The sequence below is a fragment of the Oncorhynchus mykiss genome, chromosome 7, assembly GCF_013265735.2.
Source record: "Oncorhynchus mykiss isolate Arlee chromosome 7, USDA_OmykA_1.1, whole genome shotgun sequence".
Taxonomy (NCBI): domain Eukaryota; kingdom Metazoa; phylum Chordata; class Actinopteri; order Salmoniformes; family Salmonidae; genus Oncorhynchus; species Oncorhynchus mykiss.
The window spans coordinates 6,525,859-6,552,630 of NC_048571.1; the positions used below are offsets into that span (position 1 = coordinate 6,525,859).

At 44.8% G+C, this 26,772-nt stretch overlaps 4 protein-coding genes across 7 annotated transcripts; 3 read left to right on the plus strand and 1 right to left on the minus strand.

The window, feature by feature from the left end:
* Positions 1-285: 285 nt before the first annotated feature.
* Positions 286-4,057, plus strand: LOC110539057 (ropporin-1-like). Of its 3 annotated transcripts, none has more exons than XM_036982256.1 (6): positions 286-409; positions 2,430-2,583; positions 2,888-2,981; positions 3,143-3,304; positions 3,445-3,626; positions 3,894-4,057. In XM_036982256.1, the coding sequence occupies exons 2-6, from the start codon at positions 2,468-2,470 to the stop codon at positions 3,958-3,960; spliced, it is 621 nt and encodes a 206-aa protein (XP_036838151.1). In that variant the 5' UTR covers positions 286-409; positions 2,430-2,467; the 3' UTR covers positions 3,961-4,057. The 3 variants fall into 3 exon arrangements, with proteins under 3 accessions (XP_036838151.1, XP_036838149.1, XP_036838150.1); XM_036982254.1 differs by having other exon boundaries at positions 2,888-3,005; positions 3,894-4,049; XM_036982255.1 differs by having other exon boundaries at positions 292-409; positions 2,467-2,583; positions 2,888-3,005; positions 3,894-4,052.
* Positions 4,058-5,245: 1,188 nt separating this feature from the next.
* On the plus strand, positions 5,246-7,277 carry LOC118965228 (ADP-ribosylation factor-like protein 6-interacting protein 6). The gene is made up of 4 exons (XM_036982257.1): positions 5,246-5,722; positions 5,880-5,933; positions 6,111-6,243; positions 6,811-7,277. The coding sequence occupies exons 1-4, from the start codon at positions 5,566-5,568 to the stop codon at positions 6,902-6,904; spliced, it is 438 nt and encodes a 145-aa protein (XP_036838152.1). The 5' UTR covers positions 5,246-5,565; the 3' UTR covers positions 6,905-7,277.
* Positions 7,278-12,824: 5,547 nt separating this feature from the next.
* On the minus strand, positions 12,825-23,655 carry LOC110528737 (NADH-ubiquinone oxidoreductase 75 kDa subunit, mitochondrial). Of its 2 annotated transcripts, none has more exons than XM_036982265.1 (17): positions 23,369-23,655; positions 22,760-22,836; positions 22,545-22,636; positions 22,154-22,420; positions 21,942-22,072; positions 20,271-20,456; positions 20,020-20,154; positions 19,798-19,912; positions 17,953-18,098; positions 17,184-17,312; positions 16,642-16,771; positions 16,179-16,339; positions 15,780-15,934; positions 15,445-15,620; positions 13,509-13,643; positions 13,193-13,265; positions 12,825-13,075 (listed from the first exon to the last, which is right to left on the minus strand). In XM_036982265.1, the coding sequence occupies exons 2-17, from the start codon at positions 22,830-22,832 to the stop codon at positions 12,984-12,986; spliced, it is 2,196 nt and encodes a 731-aa protein (XP_036838160.1). In that variant the 5' UTR covers positions 22,833-22,836; positions 23,369-23,655; the 3' UTR covers positions 12,825-12,983. The 2 variants fall into 2 exon arrangements, with proteins under 2 accessions (XP_036838160.1, XP_036838161.1); XM_036982266.1 differs by having other exon boundaries at positions 22,545-22,624; positions 23,369-23,652.
* Positions 23,656-23,991: 336 nt separating this feature from the next.
* On the plus strand, positions 23,992-26,733 carry LOC110538826 (elongation factor 1-beta). Its single transcript, XM_036982268.1, has 6 exons — positions 23,992-24,147; positions 24,770-24,892; positions 25,196-25,313; positions 25,584-25,650; positions 25,937-26,062; positions 26,431-26,733. The coding sequence occupies exons 1-6, from the start codon at positions 24,068-24,070 to the stop codon at positions 26,583-26,585; spliced, it is 669 nt and encodes a 222-aa protein (XP_036838163.1). The 5' UTR covers positions 23,992-24,067; the 3' UTR covers positions 26,586-26,733.
* Positions 26,734-26,772: the final 39 nt, after the last annotated feature.

Genomic DNA, 26,772 nt, shown 5'->3' on the forward strand with positions numbered 1-26,772 from the left:
ATATAAAAGATAAAAGGGAATGTTGGCATATCGGATATCACTTTTAGTTTAACTAATTTATCTTAGGAAAGTTATATAGCCCTACTATTCGATTATGGGTAGAATGACTCAAGGTAAACTATCGTCTCGTATAGATCAACTACTATTCTACTGCGAAAATGTCCCAGAAATGTCTGTCGAGAGCTGCAAATGATAAAACATGAGGAAATGTCGCCCCAGTGCGGACATTTGTTATTTTTCATTTCACACACACCCAGGAGCACACACTGTGACGTCACAATTGCCGTCTGTTACGCGGGAATCACAAACTGATACAAAATAACCGGCGCATCACCTGCTACTGTTCTTCCCGCTTTCACAGCGTTTACGTCGTCTGATCAAGCGCAGAGAACTGCACCGTCTTTTACAGGTGAATTATTTAATTGATTTACATGGCTTTCATAAATGAATCCACAGTTTTTAGTGGGCTATAGGCCTGCAATTTAAAAGTCCCAGTGCAGTCCAAATTCAGTTTTCCTGTATTTTATATAATCATGTACAACAGCTGATGAAACTAACACTGTAAAAGTGAGATTTTTTGTATCAGTGTTATTTCCTGATAGTTGCTTATTGAATATAACAATCTACATAGGACCTTCTAATCAGGTGGTTTTGCATAGGCGTGAGTTTCGGTTTTCCATGTTGACATCATCATGCGGGAGTTCCAAACCTCACTATTCAGCGTTACCCTCCCCACTCAGACATTCCTAGCTAAATTCTTGCTTTTAAAATGTTTTTTTTTTGGTAAAAGCCACACTACCAGTCAAAACTTTTAGAACACCGACTCATTCAAGGGTTTTTCTTTATTCTTAACATTTTCTACGTTGTAGAATAATAGTGAAGACATCAAAACTATGAAATAACACACATGGAATCATGTAGTAACCAAAAAGTATTTGACAAATCAAAATATATTTTATATTTGAGATTCAAATAGCCACCCTTTTCCCTGATTACAGCTTTGCACACTCTTGGCATTCTCTCAACCAGCTTCATGAGGTCGTCACCTGGAATGCATTTCAATTAACAGGTGTGCCTTCTTAAAGTTAATTTGTGGAATTTCTTTCCTTCTTAATGCATTTGAGCCAACCAGTTGTGTTGTGACATGGTATGGGTGGTATACAGAAGATAGCCCTATTTGGTAAAAGACCAAGTCCATATTATGGCAAGAACAGTTCAAATAAGCAAAGAGAAACGACAGTCCATCATTCTTGACATGTAGGTCAGACGATACAGAATATTTCAAGAACTTTGAAAGTTTCTTCAAGTGCAGTCGCAAAAACCATCAAGCGCTATGATGAAATTGGCTCTCATGAGGACTGCCACAGGAAAGGAAGACCCAGAGTTACCTCTGCTGCAGAGTTTATTAGAGTTACCAGCCTCAGAAATTGCTGTCCTAATAAATGCTTCACAGAGTTCAAGTAACAGACACATCTCAACATCAACTGTTCACAGGAGACTGCTGCAAAGAAACCACTAGTAAAGGACACCAATAATAAGAGACTTGCTTGGGCCAAGAAACACAAGCACATTAGACTGGTGGAAATTTGTCCTTTAGTCTGGTGTCCAAATTGGAGATTTTTGGTTCCAACCGCCGTGTCTTTGTGAGACGCTGTGTGGGTGAACGGATGATCTCTGCATGTGTATTTCCCACCGTAAAGCATGGAGGAGGAGGTGTTATAGTGTGAGGGTGCTTTGGTGGTGACACACTTAACCAGCATGGCTACCACAGCATTCTGCAGCAATACGCCATCCCATCTGGTTTGGGTTTAGTGGGTCTATCATTTGTTTATCAACAGGACAATGACCCAACACACCTCCAGGCTGTGTAAGGGCTATTTTACCAAGAAGGAGAGTGATGGAGTGCTGCATCAGATGACCTGGCCTCCACAATCCCCCGACCTCAAACAAATTGAGATGGTTTGGGATAAGTCGGACTGCTGAGTGAAGGAAAAGCAGCCAACAAGTGCTCAGCATATGTGTGAACTCCTTCAAGACTGTTGGAAAAGCATTCCAGGTGAAACTGGTTGAGAGAATGCCAAGAATGTGCAAAGCTGTCAAGGCAAAGGGTGGCTATTTGAAGATTCTCAAATATAAAATACATTTTGATTTGTTTTACATTTTTTTGGTTACTATACGATTCCATATGTGTTATTTCATAGTTTTTATGTTTTCACTATTATTCTACATGTAGAAAATATTTAAAATAAATAAAAACCCTTCGGCTGATTTTAATATAAATCTATTACAGTACGGTACTTCATTGTTAACAATCATTTATTTGATATTGACTTAAAAATGACTGCATTGGGCCTATAACATTTTTATTTTAGAGTCAGGCAGATATTGCAAGAATGAGGTTAAAATACCATTTTCTTTTCATCATACAGGTGTTTTTGTTGCCTCTGGTTCCCATTCTGGGTTTAGAATGTCTCACACAGGTAAAACAGTGGTCATCCCTCCAGAGCTCCCCGGCATTCTGAAGCAGTTCACCAAGGACGCCATCCGGACACAACCTGAAGACCTGCTGGAATGGGCCACACTGTGAGTAGCTTGAAGTTATGCCTAGCCACTGATCCAAGGTCAGTTTAGTATTGTAGCTTCTGAGAGGAGAAGGATGAAAGTTGGCCCTTGACCTCATCTGCTTCCCAAATGGAACCCTATTCATTACATAGTGCACTACTTTTGACCAGGGCCTATAGGGGACAAAGTCCACTGATCTAAGGTCAGTTGTAGCTGAACTGTGTTGATAATATGCCTGCATACATTCACTACAGTCCTCCAAGACCAGGATTCCTGCTCTGCTGTATTAAACCCAGTATTGTGCTGGTATGCATGTCTGCTACAGGTACTTCAGTGCTCTGGTCCAGGGGAAGACGTTACCTGTGAACAGGACACCAGACAAAGTGGTAACCCCCAACACCATGGACCTCACACCTGAGGTACTCACCACAATGCACGAAAAGGTACCGGGCCACACACACAAACACACCACAGCTAGACATGACTCACGCGTGTGCACACACACACACACATAAACGTGAACCCTCTCTCTCTGTCCCCGTCTCCCTACCCCCTTCTCTCCCCCCCTTCCCCTTCCCAGCTACATAAGAATGGCACAGTCAGTAAGAAGGAGGTGAGCAAGCTGTGGCGGTCGTTAGGATTGGCTGACGACCTTCTCAGACACATCATGACAGTGGGCTGCTTCGGAGACCAACTCGACTGGATAAAATTCTTCGCCCTGTGCTGCAGCTATCTGGGAGGGGTACATATGATGTTGTGCATGCATGCAAGCATACACTCATGCATGCATGTTGCACACACACACACACTTAATAACATACAGACATTATCAAATGACCTTTCGGCCCGTTATCTTGGTGACCTCTGACTTCTCTCTGGCAGACGATCAAGAACGCCATAACCCACGCGCTGTACATCCTGAACTCAGACAGCTCGTGTAAGCCCCCAGACGCCTGCGTCCCCTTTGAGACCTTCCGCTTCCTTTACTCCTACCTGGCAGCGGTGGACAAAGAGGTGTCCCAGGCCCAGATAGACCGAACCATTACCTACTTGGAGGCTCAGGCGTGAGTTGAACAGTTACACAACTACACGAAAAACAACACAGCTACACAGCTATACAACTACACAACAACACAGCAACAAAAAAACTACACAGCTGCAAAACAACTACACAACAACTTAACAGAGACACAACAACTACACTACAATTACACAGCAGCTACACAGTGAAAACAAAAGCTCTCAAGTACCAGGAGACACAGGTGTGAGAAACAAAATTGACTTCGCACAAAATGTGTGTATCTCTGACTGTCTGTCTGTCTGTCTCTCAGGAAGGCGCGTGATGGGATGGTGAAGGTGTCGGACTTCGTCAACAGTCGTAAAGTGCGTTTGGGATAGACTCACCCTCTTTCCCCTTTAGAACTTTGTTCTAATAAAGATGGTTCCAAAGAAAAACTCTGTTATTGCATCAATATCAGAGGACAGTGTTCCTCCATCAATATCAGAGGACAGTGTTTGTGTATATCCTCCATCAATATCAGAGGACAGTGTTTGTGTATATCCTCCATCAATATCAGAGGACAGTGTTTGTGTATATCCTCCATCAATATCAGAGGACAGTGTTTGTGTATATCCTCCATCAATATCAGAGGACAGTGTTTGTGTATATCCTCCATCAATATCAGAGGACAGTGTTAGTGTATATCCTCCATCAATATCAGAGGACAGTGTTAGTGTATATCCTCCATCAATATCAGAGGACAGTGTTTGTGTATATCCTCCATCAATATCAGAGGACAGTGTTTGTGTATATCCTCCATCAATATCAGAGGACAGTGTTTGTGTATATCCTCCATCAATATCAGAGGACAGTGTTTGTGTATTACATGAAATGAAAAGTCAATCATGAAAAGTCATCACTGATTGAGGCTGCCACAAGAGGCCAGAAACACATAGTAAAAGTCAAACATAGAGATTAATAGAGGACTCTAGTTCCCAAAAGCCCGTTTTAGCATAGGCAACACTATAATGGGACACGTACAATGTTGCGTTCTCTAACTGTCTCTAGTCCAAGCCAAATCCTGAGAGATTGGTCACTGTCGTATTTGTCAGATTAATACATTGTATAGGATTTGTATTATTGCAGAGATGGGAGGATTCAAGGAAACAGACGGAGTTGCACGTCATTTAAAAAAAAAAAATGAAAACATATAGACAGAGTTAAGATAACGGGTTTACTGTTGATAAAATTGGCAACAGGTTTTCTCAAACGTTTTCATGTCTGACCAGGTAGGTGCACGTAATTTAAAATATAATCTGGTCTGGACAGTTGTGCTACAGATATATTTGGCCTAATGTATGGGATATATACAGAATAATCATTTATCTTTATTTTAGTGGATAATCACCCGTTGAAGTGTCTTGGGGTAAGGAATGTCCCTCAGTCGAGCACCTGAGTCCATTTTGTTCAAGCTGGGCTGAAGCGTGTTTTGGTACACTTTCTTTCAACATTGTTTGATAATGATGTTGCAAATTGTTTAGCTACACTGTGCTCTGCTGAACGTCACTCTAGGTCAAGTATAGATAAGGTGTAACCTACTGAACACTGGTGAGAAAAGAAGATGATAGACGTGTTCAAACCAATAGACAAGATGTTCATTGGTTGCGTCAGGAAAAGTTATGCTATTCGGTTGGATTTACGTTATTAGGGCGGGCTTAGTTTTCGGATACGGAAGAGGAAGGAGCTATGTTTTGAAAGCATTGTCAGAAGTTTAGAAAGTTACGAAAAAGGGACTTGTTGAAATAACTTTACATTACATTATTTACATAGGGCAGTGATACTATTAAAATACATCCTAATTCTATTTTAACAACGTGCGTGTCACTAATTGAAGGAAGGCAGTTTGGGAGAGGAAACTAACTTCGGTACGTTGATATCTAGCGTGTGCTTGCTTTGACAACTAGTTCAACGTTTTTGAGTTGTATAACTTGACTTTTACCAAGATGGACATACAACACCGGCAGCGTCCGGTCAAACCGGACCAGAGTTTTTGGGACAACCGAAGACTGTGGACCGCAAGGATTTTCTCCATGCTCTGCTGTGCTATGGTGATGTCGGTCGTTGCAGTATTCTGCGCCTTTGTTTACCTCATCTTGAAAGGTACATCGTCTGTCAAGAGTTACAGAATTCTAGTTGCGCATGCGCGGATGAAGACCCTCTTGGACAGTAGCTGAATGATATTGCTTTCTGTTAATTGTTATGTAAATATGTCATCTTGTCACTTCTGTATACTGTTTGTTCTGTGTTTGTGTTTCAGAGATGCAGAATGAGAGAGTGATTGGAGAGGATGGCTCAGAGGTTAGACTCCTAGGCAAGTACAGGTCTGTTCACAAAAGTTCATACAGACAAAGCCTCCAGAATAGAAAATTAACAAAACATGTTCCTCTCCCTCTCTCCCTCCCCTCCGCCCCACCTCTCTCTCTCTCCCCCCTTTACCCCCCCCCCTTCTCTCTCTCCCTCTGTCTCTCTCTCCTCCCCCTCTCTGTAGGGTTCTGGAGTGTTCTGGTCATGTCGGTGCTAGCAGGGTTCTGCTGCTGTAGCTTCACATGGACCATCACCTACTTTGACTCTTTTGAGCCCGGCACGTTCCCCCCAACCCCCCTGTCCCCTGGCCACCTCAGGTAACGCGCGCACACACACACGGCTCATAATAATGGCTGGAATGGAGTCAATGGAATGATATCAGGCATATCAAACATGTGGTTACCATGTAGTTGATACCATTCCACTGACTCCATTCCAGCCATTATTATGAGTCGTCCTCCCCTCAGAAGCTTCTACTGACTAACCTACATTCCCTAACTCTTCCACTGGCCTTAGCCTAATTCTCTTGTCCTTTTCCTAAATCCTCTTGTTCCATCGCTCCCTGTTGTCTCCCAAGCCCAGATAGCAGGACACACACGTGTGTAAAGAGAATGATGACATATAGAGAGCTTGGGACTATAAGGTTCTATCTGTATTTTAGTCAACATGTAGTTATTGAAACAACCTTGTTCTGTTCAATGTTCTCTACCTAAACAGTAGTCTAAATACCTCAGGTCAAAATTGCTGACATCATTTAAACCAATGAGGTTTCAGGACTTTAAAGCCAATTATCTCAGAATCATCTTTTTCCAGATAGAACCTTACAGTCCCAAGCTGTCTATGTGTTGCCACCTTTGATGTCTAATTGTGTGTGTGTGTCTCAGGCAGGTGACAGGTCACTCCTTGCACATGAGCTACAGTGTGGCGGTCCTAAATGGCATTGTAGCGGCGATCACCATCATCTGGAGCCTTACCTGACCTTACCCACAACCCCCTGTTCTACCTGACCTTACCCACAACCCCCTGTTCTACCTGACCTTACCCACAACCCCCTGTTCTACCTGACCTTACCCACAACCCCCTGTTCTACCTGATCTTATCCACAACCCCCTGTTCTACCTGACCTTACCCACAACCCCCTGTTCTACCTGACCTTACCCACAACCCCCTGTTTTACCTGACCTTACCCACAACCCCCTGTTCTACCTGACCTTACCCACAACCCCCTGCTCTGACCCACAACCCTCTCACCTAACCCAGAACCCCTTGTTCTACCTGACTTTACACACAATCTTTCCCATGTGTAAGTGTACATATCAAGAGAAGCAGTAGAACATGATGTGATACTATGAGACAATATGTCCAGTACTAAAGTCAGCATCTCACTCACTAGCTCCTTGTCATTTGGTTCTCCATGCTGTCCTCTTCTTGGCCAAGTCCCAGGCTGATGAAGTGTTGAGTCCCAGGTTTCTACAAAGTCAGGATACCTTTTTTAATGTACTGTATATTGTGTTATATCTAGCCTAAAGAGGTTTTTTGTGCCACATTAGTGCTATAAAGAGAACATTTAAAATATTAAATGAGGCTCACACATTCTAACTCTATAGTTTATTGTAAGTCTAATATATAACCTGTAGAGGTATGTTCCATGCAGTGTATCTGTGCATTTGACTGTTATTCTCACTGAACCACTGAATGATGCTTTCACTGTACCACTGAATGATGCTCTCACTGTCTCTCCTTCCCACACTGTCTGTACTACTGAACAGTAAAGAAGTATCTTTTCTCCTATCTGAAATGATGTCTCTTACACACACACACACACACACACACACACACACACACACACACACACACACACACACACACACACACACACATACAGGCCCTCAGCAGGATGTCCATTCCTTCCTTGATCTCACCGTTATCCTCCTCACAACACGCCAACAACTCCTGGACACACACATAGGGAACAACTCCTGGACACACACATAGGGAACAACTCCTGGACACACACATAGGGAACAACTCCTGGACACACACATAGGGAACAACTCCTGGATACACACATAGGGAACAACTCCTGGATACACACATAGGGAACAACTCCTGGACACACACATAGGGAACAACTCCTGGATACACACATAGGGAACAACTCCTGGACACACACATAGGGAACAACTCCTGGACACACATAGGGAACAACTCCTGGACACACATAGGGATAAACTCCTGGATACACACATAGGGAACAACTCCTGGACACACACATAGGGAACAACTCCTGGACACATACATAGGGAACAACTCCTGGACACACACATAGGGAACAACTCCTGGATACACACATAGGGAACAACTCCTGGATACACACATAGGGAACAACTCCTGGACACACACATAGGGAACAACTCCTGGACACACACATAGGGAACAACTCCTGGACACACATAGGGAACAACTCCTGGATACACACATAGGAAACAACTCCTGGAGACACACATAGGGATAAACTCCTGGATACACACATCAAAATCAAATTGTATAAGGCACATGTGCCGAATATAACAGGTATAATATAACCTTACAGTGAAATGCTTACTTACCAACAATGCCCCTAACCAACAATGCAGTTAAATAAAATACAGATAAGAAATAAAATAAACAAGTAATTGAAGAGCAGCAGTAAAATAACAATAGCAAGACTATATACAGGGAAGTACCAGATATTTTATGTAATATGTACATGTAGGTAGAGTTAGTAAAGTGACTATGCATAGATGATAACAACAGAGAGTAGCAACGTTATAAAAGACGGGGAGGGGGGTCAATGTAAATAGTCTGGGTAGCCATTTGATTAGCTGTTCAGGAGTCTTATGGCTTGGTGGGTAGAAGCTGTTTAGAAGCCTCTTGGACCTAGACTTGGCGCTCCGGTAACGCTTGCAGTGCGGTAGCAGAGAGAACAGTTTATGACTTGGGTGGCTGGAGTCTTTGACAATTTTTAGGGCCTTCCACTGACACCGCCTGGTATAGAGGTCCTGGATGGCAGGAAGCTTGGCCCCAGTGATGTACTGGGCCATTCGCACTACTCTCTGTAGTGCCTTGTTGTCGGAGGCCGAGCAGCTGCCATACCAGGCATTGATGCAACCAGTCAGAATGCTCTCGATGGTGCAGCTGTAGAACCTTTTAAGGATCTGAGGACCCATGCCAAATCTTTTCAGTCTCCTGAGGGGGAAAAGGTTTTGTTGTGCCCTTTTCACGACACATAGGGAACAACTCCTGGACACACACATAGGGAACAACTCCTGGATACACACATAGGGAACAACTCCTGGACACACACATAGGGAACAACTCCTGGACACACACATAGGGAACAACTCCTGGATACACACATAGGGAACAACTCCTGGATACACACATAGGGAACAACTCCTGGACACACACATAGGGAACTACTCCTGGACACACACATAGGGAACATCTCCTGGACACACACATAGGGAACAACTCCTGGATACACACATAGGGAACAACTCCTGGATACACACATAGGGAACAACTCCTGGATACACACATAGGGAACAACTCCTGGATACACACATAAGGTAGGATTATGAACGAAGGTGCTGTGATTCAATTCAGTTAACTTTATTCATCCCAGAGGGGCTGTTGTTGCTGGCAGGATTAACATACACTAATAATAAACACAACCAACAGTACAATACAATACAGGCAGACAGTAATACAGAGTGTCATGACGTTGGCCTGGGGGTAGATTTATGACAGTCATAAATACCTCTTCCCCACTTTTTCCTCTCTCTCTACCCTACTGGTGTTACATTTGCAAAACCCTTGGTTAACATAGAGATTCTGGGAACATCAGAAGGTGGGGGGAAATTAACTATATTCTGGTAATCCGACCAATTGAACATATGCGGTGGTACTTAATGAATATGATGTCAGTTCGGTTGTCATCTGAGACATTCTCATCAATGATAAGATGACAGTGGAAAGTCTACACATCAGAGTTATCGGATTCACATGGAATTGTTGTTCAATTTAAATGTTTGAATATGAAATTATTCGTGATGGGATGAAATGTGATTTTAGCTTCTAAAATGTGAGATTTGGGTTTTCATAAGATTGGCCTCTGCTCAATCAGTGGCCCGCCCCTGTGAAGGGACATGGGCTATAAAACTTTTCAAACACGCCCTCCTCTCCCTTCCTATATAAAGCCTTGACGACAATATAACCTCCTGTTCCGAGGATGTAGGACGACGGTCCGATGTCAGTGTGGTTCAGATAATAACTACAGAACGAAGCCAACATCAGCATAAGCTTTGGTTGTGAATGGTATGAACTTTGAACTCTTATTCACTACTCTTAATCACTACAGAAGTGATACCTCAACCTAGCCTTTGAGTTAGCAACAGCCGCTGCAAACGAGGGTTAGGAAGGAACAGATAGAGTATCCCATCTACCAAACAACGACGTTACTACAACTTATTCAATTTACCAGCAGAGACATTCTTCAAATGACTCGGTTGGGCAACACGGCCTTCCATTTACCACCAACCTACCAAAGCGCAGCTCAGAGTAAATATTTATTGCATTTTCCTTTTCGGGCGGTAATTTAGAATGCATAACATACTGTATTTACAATAGCACAGCTTCGCCCTTTGTTCATCAGTCTTCCCGCTCTTTCACTCAAACCCAGCCCTTTTTTTTTGTGTAACAAGCTGTCATATCTGTTCCGCCCGCTAGGGACGTTTTCCTTTATGACGTCATTTGTAATCAAGTTATGATTTAAATATGTGTATGTGTAATTCGTTAGGTATTTAGTAAATAAATAATTAAACCCAATTTTGTATTGCTGATTCAACTTGTGAGCCAGGGTTCGTGCAGATAACCAAGAATTTACAACTTTCAGATGAGACTGAAATAAGATGACGATTAATGTTGACTGCTGTTGATGTAAAATATTACTAGGTCTTTAAGAGTTTATTCAGAAGATAACAGCTCTATAAATATTATTTTGTGGTGCCCCGACTCTCTAGTTAATTACATTTACATGATTAGCTCAATCAGGTGATATTAATTATAGATAAATTATTTTATAGAATAGAATGTCATATCACTTAATCTGGCATAGCCAAAGACACGACAAGTGTAATGGATATAGTACCGTCCAAAAAATAGTCCATAGTGCAAATGCAACAGTCCATACATCCCAGAATATAGTTTTAATATACATTGGTAGTGTAGGCAGTTTGAGCTCAGTCAGTCCATGACCAAAGATGTTCCACTCTCTCTCCCACTCTTTTGGGTCCAGAGCTCTTCTAGCACATCTCTGAATCTCAGTCAGTCCCCATCCAGACACCCCATGCTCTCCTCCACAGCTTCTCTGTCTCCTACTATCTCCTCCACAGCTTCTCTATGTCTCCCACGCAGTCCTACACAAATGATCTCTTTGTCTCCTACTATCTCCTCCACAGCTTCTCTATGTCTCCCACGCAGTCCTACACAAATGATCTCTTTGTCTCCCACGCAGTCCTACACAAATGATCTCTTTGTCTCCCACTCTCCCCTCCACAACTTTTCTCTCTGTATCCTTCTCTCTCCTCCACAGCTTATCTCTGTATCCTTCTCTCTCCTCCACAGCTTACATCTGTATCCTTCTCTCTCCTCCACAGCTTATCTCTGTATCCTTCTCTCTCCTCCACAGCTTATCTCTGTATCCTTCTCTCTCCTCCACAGCTTATCTCTGTATCCTTCTCTCTCCACAGCTTATCTCTGTATCCTTCTCTCTCCTCCACAGTTTATCTCTGTCTTCTCTCTCCTCCACAGTTTATCTGTCTCCTCTCTCCTCCACAGCTTATCTCTGTCTCCTCTCTCCTCCACAGCTTATCTCTGTCTCCTCTCTCCTCCACAGCTTATCTCTGTCTCCTTCTCTCTCCTCCACAACTTATCTCTATGTATCCTCTTTCCTCCACAGCTTATCTCTGTATCCTTCTCTCTCCTCCACAGTTTCTCTGTCTCCTCTCTCCTCCACAGCTAATCTCTGTCTCCTCTCTCCTCCACAGCTTATCTATGTCTCCTTGTCTCTCCTCCACAACATATCTCTCTGTATCCTCTTTCCTCCACAGCTTCTCTGTCTCCTTCTCTCTCCTCCACAACATATCTCTCTGTATTCTATTTCCTCCACAGCTCATCTCTTTCTCTCTCCTCCACAGCTTCTCTGTCTCCACTCTCCTCCACAACATATCTCTCTGTATTCTATTTCCTCCACAGCTTCTCTGTCTCCTTCTCTCTCCTCCACAGCTTCTCGGTCTCCTTCACAGCTTATCTCTGTCTCCTACTCTCTCCACTCTGTTGGGTCCAGCACTACTGTAGTACACCTCCACCATGGCATCTTTGGAGGTCAGCAAGGTGACCACGCTCTCGGTCCTTGTGATGAGGTCATAGCCTAGGCAGAACACACTGAACAGCACAGCGAGCCCCAGCACACAAATCACAATCTGCACCACGTGAACAGACTCCTCTCGCCAGCCCCATCTATTACCACCCCTGGGGAGAGGACATAACAGCAGGCACCTACGATACCGTTCCCCACACATCTGGCACTACAGAAGAACATTTGACCTGTCCTGCCATTAGCTCTCCACACCCTGAAATACGTCTTAGGGAAGTTCAAGACAGGAGTCTGAATGAAATTGATGTCTGACAGGTTTAGAACAGAACATCTCTGCTGACGTCAGTCTGTGTTGGCTACAACGCTTCAACTCCACAAAGTAGAAACAAGACAGAAAACTGTTATAATGTGTGTGGAACAAAGGACAAACAGTGGTGTTGGAGATGACCTCATGAGGGCAATAACACAAGGACAGAGTGCTACAGGATAGGATTTTATTCATAATCAGAGTACAGTTTCATTTTCAGCTTTCTTTAACAAAGCCTCTTCCCTCGAACATCTTTACAGCAATCAGCAAAAAACAACTTAAATAAAGGAGAGCAACATCACTGTGTATGTTTTAGCTGAGTGTGTATGAGTTCAGCAGATGGATGGTTCATCGACGGCGTCAGCTCCCTCTGTGACGGCCTTCACACACTTGGCCATGGTCTGAGACGCTCTGCTAATGGGATCTATGGGAGAGATAGAGAATGTTACACACACACACAACGAGAGGATCCCACCAGTTATCCATGTGCATTCCACCCTCTCATCAGTCTGACAACACATTCCCAGCTGTGCTATGATACCTGTCATATAGAAGTCTTTAGCGGTCAGCTGAGGAGAGACCAGAGGATCTGCTAGAAGAGTCTGATTCACAGCCTGAGAGAGACAGACAGACAGAGAGACAGACAGAGACAGACAGAGACACAGAGAGACAGACAGAGAGACAGAGAAATAAAGGACAGTTGAGGTTGCTCTCAATTTCAGTGTCAAAGACCACAGTCTCCATTTCTGATTTCATAACAGCTGATCGTAAAGAAAAGTCAGTTAAGGGGTGGAATGTTCAAGGTTATGTTCTGACCTGTGAGAGTTTGAGGTTAGGGGTAAAAGGTTAAGGGTTACCTGTGAGAGTTGGTTGGCCTGTTTAAAGTAGTTGGCTTCCTCAACGTCGTCGTAGCGGACCAGGTTAGGAGAAACCTCGGCCAGCCGACCCCTCACCTCATCCACAGAGTCATAGGGCAGAGTCAGCCCCGCCAGCTGCAACACACACAGTTACATATACACACACAGTTACATATACACCCACCCACACTTACATATACACCCACCCACACAGTTACATATACACCCACAGTTACATATACACCTCCACACACAGTTACATATACACCTACAGTTACATATACACCCACCCACCCACAGTTACATATACACCCACCCACACTTACATATACACCCACCCACACAGTTACATATACACCCACCCACAGTTACATATACACCCACCCACACTTACATATACACCTACAGTTACATATACACCCACCCACACAGTTACATATACACCCACCCACAGTTACATATACACCCACCCACAGTTACATATACACCCACCCACACAGTTACATATACACCCACCCACAGTTACATATACACCCACCCACAGTTACATATACACCCACCCACAGTTACATATACACCCACCCACAGTTACATATACACCCACCCACACTTACATATACACCCACCCACACAGTTACATATACACCCACCCACAGTTACATATACACCCACCCACACTTACATATACACCTACAGTTACATATACACCCACCCACACAGTTACATATACACCCACCCACAGTTACATATACACCCACCCACAGTTACATATACACCCACCCACAGTTACATATACACCCACCCACACTTACATATACACCTACAGTTACATATACACCCACCCACACAGTTACATATACACCCACCCACACTTACATATACACCTACAGTTACATATACACCCACCCACACAGTTACATATACACCCACCCACACAGTTACATATACACCCACCCACAGTTACATATACACCCACCCACACAGTTACATATACACCCACCCACAGTTACATATACACCTACAGTTACATATACACCCACCCACAGTTACATATTACACCCACAGTTACATATACACCCACACCCACCCACAGTTACATATTACACCCACCCACCCACCGACCGTTACATATTACACCCACCCACCCACCGACCGTTACATATTACACCCACCCACCCACCGACCGTTACATATTACACCCACCCACCCACCGACCGTTACATATTACACCCACCCACCCACCGTTACATATTACACCCACCCACCGTTACATATTACACCCACCCACCCACCGTTACATATTACACCCACCCACCGTTACATATTACACCCACCCACCGTTACATATTACACCCACCCACCCACCGTTACATATTACACCCACCCACCCACCCACCGTTACATATTACACCCACCCACCCACCGTTACATATTACACCCACCCACCGACCATTACATATTACACCCACCCACCCACAGTTACATATTCCACCCACCCACCGTTACATATTACACCCACCCACCGTTACATATTACACCCACCCACCGTTACATATTACACCCACCCACCCACCCACCGTTACATATTACACCCACCCACCGTTACATATTACACCCACCCACCCAACAACCGTTACATATTACACCCACCCACCCACCCACCGTTACATATTACACCCACCCACCGTTACATATTACACCCACCGTTACATATTACACCCACCCACCGTTACATATACACCCACAGTTACATATACACCCACACCCACATATACACCCACACACACAGTTACATATACACCCACCCACACATAGTTACATATACACCCACACAGTTACATATACACCCACACACACCCACAGCGTCTTCAAGAAATGTATACGATATGTGTGTGTGTGTGTGTGTGTGTGTGTGTGTGTGTGTGTGTGTGTGTACCTCGGAGATGGCTCTGATGATCTTCCAGTCCTCCCTGGCCATGCCGGGCGCAGTGACGGCCACGCGTGTCTGTTGACTCCTCCCCTCTGTGTTGACATATGTTCCATTCTTCTCAGTGTACGCCGCGCCGGGCAGGATGACATCAGCCATGGTGGCACCCACATCTCCATGGTGACCTGGCAACGATACACACAAGTACCATACATATGCTGTATATAGCATGACAATGGTGTGTGTCATGGGAAGTGCACTGGGTGTTCTACCCTGATAAATGAACATGCTGTCCTGTGTGTGTGTGTGTGTGTGTGTGTGTGTGTGTACAGATAGGTGTGTACCCTGGTAAATGATCATGCAGTCTTTAGGCAGGTCCTGTCTGGTGATGCATTCTCTGTCAGCTCCTAGCAGGAACAGAACCTTGGGCGGGGCTTTACGGATAGACTCCACCCCCGCCTTGTAGCCCAGATCCAGGGCTGCCACCTGACTGGCTACCCTGCAGATAGACAAAAATATGACTGGACGCTAGTACACACAGATTTTTTTTTTCTCTTTCCCACCTTTATTTGATTGGATGATGATTGGATGCTAGTAGGGATAGACTAAGTTGTTAGCTGTATGCTAAATGCTAGTAAAAGCTAGATGCTAAATGCTAATATTAGCTATATACTAAATGCTAATAATAGCTGGATGCTAAATGCGATTAGAAGTTAGCCCAGTGATAGCTTTAGCATGCTAACCTGTGCAGCACGTTGAGGACCTTCCAGCCCTCCTCCACTCCGCTGCTGGCCCGGGAATTCTGGGCGATGGTTTGCACAGAGCTCAAGATGGCTCCTCCATCGTCCCTCTGAAGAGAGGCACTGCCCACCACCACTACCGGCTGCTTGGCCTGCGCGAGCACCTGGCGGGGAGAGAGAGAGAGGGACAGGGGAAAGGTTAGGGCAGTGCATAACCACAAACAGAGCTGGATCACGTCCAGTAGTACACACCATTATGGAAGGCAGGTGGAAATACATTGACTAGATTCTAGAACAGACGTGCTTCTCTGTCATGCAGAATGACCAATCATGTCAGGTTTATTCAAGTCATTCCTATCTGTAACAATGTTTGTTACAACATTTCTATCAACAACAATACAACCCCCGCTCCCGCCGACTGGCCCCCCCCACCAATCCCTTCCTGGTCTGTGGTGGCCGTGGTTACCTGGCAGAAGGGGTGTGTTCCGTTAGCGATGTCCTGCAGCACCTGAGTGGACTCTCCCAGGTGGTCGTAAGTGTAACTCAGATCCACACTGCTCCCCACCACAGACACCTTCAACTCATTATGCAACCAGCTGAGAGGGGAGGGGGAGATGATGAGGGAGGCTTCCTACTGCAAGTTGGTGTGTGTGTGTGTGTGTGTGAGCTGCAGACATCAATTAATGTGTGTGTGTTTGTGCAGGTAGCCGTTTGGATACATCTGTTGAAGAAAGCGGGACCTCACAGCAAGGATAGGTGTGTGTGTGAGTGAGTTTAGATGTGTGTGAGTGAGTTTAGATGTGTGTGTGTGTGTGTGTGTGTGTGTGTGTGTGTGTGTGTGTGTGTGTGTGTGTGTGTGTGTGTGTGTGTGTGTGTGTGTGTGTGAGTGAGTGAGTTTAGGTGCGTGTGTGTGCGCGTGTGTGTGTGTGTGTGAGTTTAGGTGTGTGTGCGTGTGTGAGTTTAGGTGTGTGTGTGTGTGTGAGTGAGTTTAGGTGTGTGTGTGTGTACCTCTTGCGGACGCGTGCATTGAAGAGTGGGGCCTCGTAACGAGGGTTGGTTCCTATAAGTAACAGCAGGTCAGCTTCCTCAATGCCACTGATCCCAGAGTTCAGCAGGTAGTTGGAACGCAGGTCAGAGCTACACAAACCACAATACAACCTTTTACTAATCATGAGCCAACCTATTACTTACCATAATACAAACTATTATTAATATACCATAACCAACCATAATCTAACCATAACACAACTCACTCCCATTAACTCCTTCCCCACTACTCACCCCTTACTCCCACACCCTTTCTTCCCCTCCCTCCCCACTGACTCAGCACGCTCCCCCACCCTGATTTAACCAGCCCCAGTGGCAGGGAAGACTCCCACCCTGACTCACCCAGTCCCAGCATCAGGGAAGACTCCCACCCTGACTCACCCAGTCCCAGCATCAGGGAAGACCTCCACCCTGACTCACCCAGTCCCAGCATCAGGGAAGACCTCCACCCTGACTCACCCATCCCCAGCATCAGGGAAGACCTCCAACGCTGACTCACCCAGCATCAGGGAAGACCCCACCCTGACTCACCCAGCATCAGGGAAGACCTCCACCCTGACTCACCCAGCATCAGGGAAGTCCCCCACCCTGACTCACCCAGCATCAAGGAAGACCTCCAATCCTGACTCACCCAGCATCAGGGAAGACCCCCACCCTGACTCACCCAGCATCAGGGAAGACCCCCACCCTGACTCACCCAGCATCAGGGAAGACCCTCACCCTGACTCACCCAGCCCCAGCATCAGGGAAGACCTCCTCGGTACAGAGGTTGTCACTGTTCAGTCTGTTGAGCAGGTCCTTCAGAGACACCAGAGCCTCTGCATCCACCATGCCTCCAGCTATGGCTGCTACGTCACTGCCCTGGGCTCCCTGCAACTATACACACACATGATACCTAAACATACATACAGTGCATTCAGGAAAGTATTCAGACCCCTTCATTTTGTTACGTTACGGACTCATTTTAAAATGTATTAAATTAATGTATTTCCTCAAGCTACACACAATGCCCATTTTGACATCACAATACCCCACAATGACATCACAATACCCCACAATGACATCACAATACCCCACAATGACATCACAATACCCCACAATGACAAAGCGAAAACAGGTTTATAGAAATGTTGTCAAATGTATTTTCCAAAACAGAAATACAATATTTACATGAGTATTCAGACCCTTTGCTATGAGACTCAACATTGAGCTCAGGTGCATCCTGTTTCCATTGATCATCCTTAAGATGTTTGTACAACTTGGAGTCCACCTGTGGTCAATTCAAATGATTGGACATGATTTGGAAAGGCACACACACCTGTCTATATAAGGTCCCACAGTTGACAGTGCATGTCAGAGCAAAAATCAAGCCATGTGGTTGAAGGAATTGTCCAAAGAGCTCTGAGACAGGATTGTGTCAAGGCACAGATCTGGGGAAGGGTACCAAAAAAATTCTGCAGCATTGAAGTTCCCCAAGAACACAGTGGCCTTCGTCATTATTAAATGGAGGAAGTTTAGAACCACTAAGACTCCTCCTAGATCTGGCCGCCCGGCCAAACTGAGGAGGTGGCAAAGAACCCGATGGTCACTCTGACAGAGCTCCAGAGTTCCTCTGTGGAGATGGGATAAACATCCAGAAGTACAACCATCTCTGCAGCACTCCGCCAATCAGGCATTTATGGTAGAGTGGCCGGACGGAAGCCACTCCTCAGTAAATGGCACATGACAGCCTGCTTGGAGTTTGTCAAAAGGCACCTAAATGACTCTCAGACCATGAGAAAAGATGGTTCAGGTCTGATGAAACCACGATTGAACACTTTGGCCTGGATGGAGATGAACGGAGCAAAGTACTGAGAGATCTTTGATGAAGTCCTGAGCACTCTGGAGCAGGTTCTCAGACTGGGGCGAAGGTTCACCTCCCAACAGGACAACAACCCTAAGCACACAGCCAAGACAATGCAGGAGTGGCTTCGGGACAAGTCTCAATGTCATTGAGTGGCACAGCCAGAGCCTGGACTTGAACCAGATCAAACATCTCTGAAGAGACCTGAAAATAGCTGTGCAGTGACGCTCCCCTTCCAACCTGACAGAGCCTGAGAGGATCTGCAGAGAAGGGGAAAAACTCCCCAAATACAGGTGTGCCAAGCTTGTAGCGTCATACCCAAGAAGACTCAAGGCTGTAATCGCTTCCAAAGGTGTTTCAACTATGTACTGAGTAAAGGGTCTGAATACCTATGTAAATGTAATATGTTAATTTTTAATACATTTGCAAACATTTCTAAAAAACGTTTTTTGCTTTGTCATTATGGGGTATTGTGTGTAAATTGAGGGGGAAAAAAAGATTTAATCACCTTTAGAATAAGGCTGTAACGCAACAAAATGTGGGAAAAGTCAAGGGGTCTGAATACTTTTGAAATGTACTGTATATACTAACTTTTTATACAGACATAAAGATTAGACACCACTTCAGATCTTCAGACAGACAGAAAACAATGTCATTGCCTACAGTGTCCAACATGTCTGTTGAGTGACATCAGTGACAGACACATCAGTGACAGACACTACACAGACTTACTGCTCCAGCCACGCGTGTGAGTACGTCTTCCCAGGATGTGGGGACCAGCTGTCCTGACGCGTCCTTCACCATAGGCTGGGTCAGCCTCTGGCGCTTCAGACCGTCATACGCAAACCTACACACACACATTATATATACTTATTGAAGTCCCAGCTGTTTGCAGGGTGATAGACAGGTAAGGGGCGTGGTTAGGGCCAGGTGTGGGCAGGTTCTATGTCTCACCTGGTCTTGTCTGAGATCCACTCCTCGTTGATGTCTTCGTTCAGGCGGGGCAGAACCCTCATCACCTCTCCACCACGTGTACTCACAATGATGTTACTGCCTACTGCATCCAACACATCTATAGACTCTGTCTTCCTGCAAACACACAGCAAGGTTACACACTCAACAATGGTACTGCCTACACCTCTATCATGTCTATATACTAGATCTAGAGTGTAGTTCCATCGTCCTTTTTACAAACACACACTTACCTGGTCTCCCAGGGTCGTGAGGTGAAGGCGTATGGTTTGGAAGTGAGGGCTCCTACGGGACAGATGTCGATGACGTTTCCTGACATCTCGGACATGAACATCTTCTCCACGTACGTTCCCACCTGCATGTTGTTCCCTCTGCCTGTGGTACCCAGGTCCTCTACACCTGCAATCTCACTGGCAAAACTGGCATAGGGAGAAAAAAAACAATCAAATCAACTGGTCAATACCACCCCATGGCCTGCAATCTCACAGGCAAAACTGGCATTTGGGCACAAAGGCCTAGCATTAGAATGTATACAGAGTGGAGATAGGAGTACGGTGGCTGAGAAGGACACTCCGAGCAGAGAGAGAGAGGAATACAGTGGATGACAAGGACATACTGGGGCTCCCGAGTGGCACAGCGGTCTAAGACACTGCATCTCAGTGCAAGAGGCGTCACTACAGTCCCTGGTTCAAATCCAGGCTGTATCACACCCGGCTGTGATTGGGAGTCCCATAGGGCGGCGCACAATTGGCCCAGCGTCATCCAGCTGGTTTGGCCGGGATAGGCCGTCATTGTAAATAAGATGTTTTTCTTAATGGACTTCCCTAGTTAAATAAAAGTTAAATATACACTACCGTTCTAAAGTTTAGGGTCACTTAGAAATGTCCTTGTTTTGGAAAAATAAAAATGGTCCATTAAAATAACATCAAATTGATCAGACGTTGTTAATGCTGTAAATTACTGTTGTAGCTGGAAACGGCAGATTTTTTTAAATGGAATATCTACATAGATGCCCATTATCAGCAACCATGTGTTCCAATGGCACATTGTGTTAGCTAATCCAAGTTTATCATTTTAAAAAGGCTAATTGATCATTAGAAAACGCTTTTGCAATTATGTTAGCACAGCTGAAAACTTGTTCTGATTAAAGAAGCAATAAAACTGGCCATCTTTAGACTAGTTGAGTATCTGGAGCATCAGCATTTGTGGGTTCGATTACAGGCTCAAAATGGCCAGAAACAAGGAACTTCTGAAACTTGGCAGTCTATTCTTGTTCTGAGAAATTAAGGCTATTCCATGCTAGAAATTGGCCTGTAATCGAACCCACAAATGCTGATGCTCCAGATACTCAACTAGTCTAAAGAAGGCCAGTTGTAATTGCTTCCTTAATCAGCACAACAGTTTTCAGCTGTGCTAACATAATTGCAAAAGGGTTTTCTAATGATCAATTAGCCTTTAAAATTCTAAAAATTGATTAGTTAACACAACATGCCATTGAACACAGGAGTGATGGTTGCTGATAATGGGCCTCTGTACGCCTATGTAGGTATTCCATTTGTTTAAAAATCAGCCGTTTCCAGCTACAACAGTCATTTACAACATTAACAATGTCTACACTATCAATATTATGTTATTTTAATGGACAAAAAAAAAAAGCTTTTCTTTCAAAAACAAAGACCCCTAAGTGACCCCAAACTTTTGAATGGTAGTAATATATATATATATATATATATATATATATATATATATATATATATATATATATATATATATATATATATATATTTTTTAAACCAAGCGAAGGGAGAGAGAGAGTGAGGAGTACGGTGGCTGAGAAGGACAAACAAAGAGGAGAAAGACTAGTACAGTGGCTGAGAGGGACATACTGAGCATAGTACACTCACCGGATGCAGCGTGTGCACTGGATGCAGCGGGTCATGATTGTTTTGATGAGTGGTCCAATGTTCTTATCCTCCACAGCCCGCTTGTCCTCAGAGAAACGACTGCGGTCTGAACCAAACTGCATGGACTGGTCCTGAGACACAAACCAAACCCAAAAACACAACAGTCAGTCAGTGTGTGTGTGTCCATTTACACATCCAGAGTGTGTTTTTACCTGAAGGTCACACTCTCCTCCCTGGTCACAGATGGGGCAGTCCAGAGGGTGGTTAGCCAGCAGGAACTCCATCACTCCCTCTCTGGCCTTGCGGGTCTTCTCTGAGTTGGTCAGGATGTTCCAGCCTTTCATCACTGGCATGGCGCACGCGGCCGCCAGCTTTGGGGCTTTCTCAATCTCCACCAGACACATTCTGCAGTTCCCAGCCACGGACAGGCGCTCGTGGTAGCAGAACCGAGGAATCTGCACCCCCATCTTCTCACAGGCCTAAACACACACAGATACAATGAGTCAGTCACGATAAAACACACAACCCTAATTAGTCACCAGGCCTAGAATTTAACCCTACAGGGTGATTGGGGTAAGGGTGAGGTCAAAGTTCAAAGGTTACCTGCAGCACAGTGGTTCCAGGCAGCACCTCCACTGGTTTCCCATCAACAAACACCTCTACCATGTTACTGGCAGCTCTCGCTGAGGTACGCACTGCAAACACAGATAAAGATTACACTTCAAAGCAACCAGAAACCCTAGAGAGAAATTGTGAGTGTTCTCTTCAAAACACATGAATGTATCCAAGTAGCTTGAAGGTGCACACACGATCTTTACCATTGTTGGAGGGGGCCAGGCTGCCCTTGGCTGCCCCTGCTAGCGCGCGGCTAACGGATGGCAAACGCAACATGACGCTAGAAAGAGAGAGCGCAGAAGTCAAACAACTGGCTACTGTGGCTATAGCTAATACTTCTAGCTATCTTATCTAGGAGTAATTCACTGTATGGGTTACATATGTCATAACAAATTACATTAGTTTGATTAATTATGATCATATATGTGCACCACTACCGGTGATCTATGGCAAATGGGTAACGAGCTGTAAACTCAAGATGTTACAAAATCGGACACCCTTGCTAGAAGTTGTCACACACACAGTCAAAATAAGAGTGAATCCATGTCCACGTCAGTTAAGTTACATCTAACGGTCTCCCCTATCTCTAATGTTAGCCCTGGTACAGCTGTTGACGTTTTCTCCCCACTCGAGTTGGTGTTGAATGCTTTCTAGGTTAGCAAGTTAAAGCGTTCAATGTTAGCTAACTACAAGTCAAGGACACCGGACATCGCACTGATTTTTCAGCGGCTGGCTGTTACTAAATCCAAAGATTGTAAACTATACAATCGGCATGGTCACATAGGAATGAAGTATTGGTATTTTATTCTCACCTTGTCGCTATTTGGCCTTCTTGACCAGAACAGCGATTTATGTATGTACTAGCTAGCAATCCTACTGCGAATCTCGGTCACAACAACGAAAATGAACGATTCACCACGACATATTAAAGGAAGAAATAGCTAATTTTGCCCATACTTCTTAATTTAAAATTAAGTTACATGTATTTACATAATAATAAAACATATGCATATGTTCAAAACTATTATAACCATAAAGATATTTAACGTTGTCGAGTTATAATATGCCCTTTCACCCCGTAAAACGTTAGTACTTCCGGTTGAAATGCTTTCCTAAATGTTCGTGATTTGTGTGCTTTTACTGTTTAAATAACCACTTTGATGTTTAATAGATATATATATTGAAATACATTAGCAAGCCAGATTTTTTATTTGCATCGTATTATAACAGTATTGTTACGAGAGTGATGAATGCTGATTATATGCTGCATTTTGTGAGACTTTTGTATAAACGTGAAACGATCAAAATAATAATAGAATCTCAAATTGTATAGCTGCAGTTTGGTGAAAGTAACATTATTTTTAGAATGGAAGAAAATAACATTCAAAGGAGAGAACAAGGAGGTGGAGTCGCACGGGTCGCCGTCACTGGTATAAAATCCTCCTCGTGTTTCTTCCTCGTTCTTTCGCTCTTCCTGCACTGCAAGTCTCGTCTCAGAAGCATCTTGAACAATGGGCTTTGGCGACCTGAAAACCCCTGGCGGCCTCAAGGTCCTCAACGACTTTTTAGCCGACAAGAGCTACATCGAGGGGTTGGTAGGCATTTGTAGCCATTTTTGTTGTATGTATCGACCAAGTTAGCCAGCCAACCGACAATGGCGTCGCATAAGGCAAGTTCGCTATGTTAGCGACCTTCTCGCTAACCTTAGCGATCTGAACTTCGTGCAAATTATTTTACGGATATGATTTTGAATTCAGTTATGATACTCGTGTCGTCCTAAAGTAGACGCCAAACCAGAGGCTAGCTTTTGTGGACACCTATAGTAGGTAATGGTGTTACATGCTCTTCGGTGAGGTTAACTGCTAACTTAATTTAAAGGACGTGGACGGCTGCACATGAAGGTGCTAGATTGGAGGGGAAGTCGAATATTTAACTAAAATGGCTAGGTAACTCCACTACACGTTGAGTGAAATTTAGTGAGGCTCGGGTACTGAACCGGGGGGGGGGGGGGGGCGTGGCGTGGCGTGTATTTGGTTTAATTGGAAGGTCCAGAATGCTCAGGTAGTATTCTGCGACTTGCGTGATGGTTATCAAGTATGAAATCACGGGAATCTGCGCTACATTACTTTTATATCTGCAATGTGCTGTAGGCACAGATCTAGGATCCAATTGTCCTCATTCTATGCTGACTTCTAACTTTCCTCCCTGTGCAGGTGGGTGCCCTCCCAGGCCGACGTGGCTGTGTTCGATGCAATCCCCTCAGCCCCCTCAACAGTCCAGTGCCATGCTCTTCGCTGGTACAACCACATCAAGTCATTCCAGAACCAGAAGGGAAGGTGAGTTGTGCACTATAATTGCCAGTTAATTACTAGTTACCCTTTGCTACTGATCTAGGATTTGCATGATGATTTCACACCATCTTTCGCCTGATTGCCTGATGCACAAACTTTTAGTACTGATGAGTCTGGATCATAGATGAAAATAAGATTGGTGTATACACAGATTGGGACACCTGTTTAACTTGCCCTTTCTGACCGCCCCGCCCTCTCTTTACCCCTTCTCTACTCACTGTTCTTCCCTGCCCTTTCTGATCTCTACTTCTGTCTTCCCCTTCTCTCGTCTCCCTCCCCTCACTGCAGTTTGCCAGGAGTTAAGAAGCCCCTGGGCCAGTATGGTCCTTCCGGTGTGGAGGACAACACAGCTGCAGACTCAAAGGATGACGACGATGACATGGACCTGTTTGGCTCTGATGACGAGGTGACAGCTTCCTGTCTTGAATTCAATTCAACTTTATTAATCCTCAGCGGGTGAGCTGTTTCAAATGATCTGAGATGTCAGACGCAGAGCTATCCACGTTGGCCCCAAATGTTCTACGACAATGACTATCTTGTATGTCAGCTCGCTGAAGACTCCATATATTGCGCCCCCCTCATTTTTTTGTATTTGTGGAATTTAACATGGTTGGCTGTTGGAAATCCATCTCAAGCATAGCTGATCCCTCTAACCTTTGCTCTCTCACCCCTGCAGGAGGATGCAGAGGCAGAAAGGCTGAAGGAGGAGAGAATCGCAGCCTATGCCGCCAAGAAGTCAAAGAGTACGTCATGCACAGCTAACATTGCATGCCTTGTGACTTTTCTAGTCTACATTACACAACGTGCATGTCCTGCGATGCTGTAAAGGATGGAACATTGCCCACATGCACAAAGCTGGCTAATCTATGATGATTCTAACACCATCTTTCGGCTGATTCGTGATGACACCTTTTTATAATCTGAGTACTGCCAGACAATATAAGGTCATTGTTTGCTTGGTTGTTTTGAGGGGTTGACACTCACGGTCGGTATGTCTGTTCTTTCTGTGTGCACATCTTACCACCACAGAGCCCACACTCATCGCCAAGTCATCGATCCTGCTTGATGTGAAACCGTGGGATGATGAGACGGACATGGCCAAGCTGGAGGAGTGTGTTCGCAGCATCTCAATGGACGGCCTGCTTTGGGGACAGTGTAAGTGCAGGCAGAGTGCACTACAGTGGTGGCTGGTGAAAGGATGACAGCGCATGGTAAAGGCTGGAATGGACCTGCTATGGTTTCATTCCAGCCATTCACTGGGAACAACCTGAGGACAGTGCAACAGTTACCAGTGCTACTATTGACTGCTGCAGATTAAGTTACAATGCAGCTGGTTCAGTGCTGCCCCTAAACACAGAAATGTGTTTCCTACTGTCCCGGTCTGTCTGCACTCCACGGAAGGCAGGGATGCTTTGTCTCAAACACTTTTCTGTAGATCTTGCTCAATCTGTCATGGGCTCTGCTCTTGTTTGAATGTCTCCACCAAAACTCGTGTTGACATCTGTTCCCTTCTCCCCCTTCAGCCAAGCTGGTACCAGTGGGCTATGGCATCAAGAAGCTGCAGATCGGGTGTGTGGTAGAGGACGACAAGGTGGGAACAGACCAGCTGGAGGAACAGATTACAGCCTTTGAGGACTATGTCCAGTCTATGGATGTGGCTGCCTTCAACAAGATCTAAAACTCAAAACACTTACCAACAAAGACACTGAGCACTTTGGAGTTGTAATAAAAAGCACTTCAGATGGAAAATGTTTTACATATTCTGACAAGTGGTTCTGCCTGGTTTATGTAGCTTTTGAGTAAAGACTTGGGTGTTTTGGGTTAAACTCGGCTGGTGAATTGCATTCTCTGAGGGTCCTAAATGT

What these genes read in the sequence shown, in the direction of transcription:
- LOC110539057 (XM_036982254.1), top strand. Translation starts at nt 2,468, where the DNA reads ATGTCTCACACAGGTAAAACAGTGGTCATCCCTCCAGAGCTCCCCGGC. An exon ending in CTGCTGGAATGGGCCACACT is followed by an intron (nt 2,584 to 2,887) that starts GTGAGTAGCTTG and finishes TGTCTGCTACAG; the next exon opens with GTACTTCAGTGCTCTGGTCC. An exon ending in TCACCACAATGCACGAAAAG is followed by an intron (nt 3,006 to 3,142) that starts GTACCGGGCCAC and finishes TCCCCTTCCCAG; the next exon opens with CTACATAAGAATGGCACAGT.
- LOC118965228 (XM_036982257.1), top strand. Translation starts at nt 5,566, where the DNA reads ATGGACATACAACACCGGCAGCGTCCGGTCAAACCGGACCAGAGTTTT. An exon ending in TGTTTACCTCATCTTGAAAG is followed by an intron (nt 5,723 to 5,879) that starts GTACATCGTCTG and finishes TTTGTGTTTCAG; the next exon opens with AGATGCAGAATGAGAGAGTG. An exon ending in CTCAGAGGTTAGACTCCTAG is followed by an intron (nt 5,934 to 6,110) that starts GCAAGTACAGGT and finishes CCCTCTCTGTAG; the next exon opens with GGTTCTGGAGTGTTCTGGTC.
- LOC110528737 (XM_036982265.1), bottom strand. Translation starts at nt 22,832, where the DNA reads ATGTTGCGTTTGCCATCCGTTAGCCGCGCGCTAGCAGGGGCAGCCAAG. An exon ending in AATGCACGCGTCCGCAAGAG is followed by an intron (nt 16,772 to 17,183) that starts GTACACACACAC and finishes CTCCCCTCTCAG; the next exon opens with CTGGTTGCATAATGAGTTGA. An exon ending in TAAAGACTTCTATATGACAG is followed by an intron (nt 13,076 to 13,192) that starts GTATCATAGCAC and finishes TCTCTCCCATAG; the next exon opens with ATCCCATTAGCAGAGCGTCT.
- LOC110538826 (XM_036982268.1), top strand. Translation starts at nt 24,068, where the DNA reads ATGGGCTTTGGCGACCTGAAAACCCCTGGCGGCCTCAAGGTCCTCAAC. An exon ending in GACAAGAGCTACATCGAGGG is followed by an intron (nt 24,148 to 24,769) that starts GTTGGTAGGCAT and finishes CTCCCTGTGCAG; the next exon opens with GTGGGTGCCCTCCCAGGCCG. An exon ending in CGGCCTGCTTTGGGGACAGT is followed by an intron (nt 26,063 to 26,430) that starts GTAAGTGCAGGC and finishes CTCCCCCTTCAG; the next exon opens with CCAAGCTGGTACCAGTGGGC.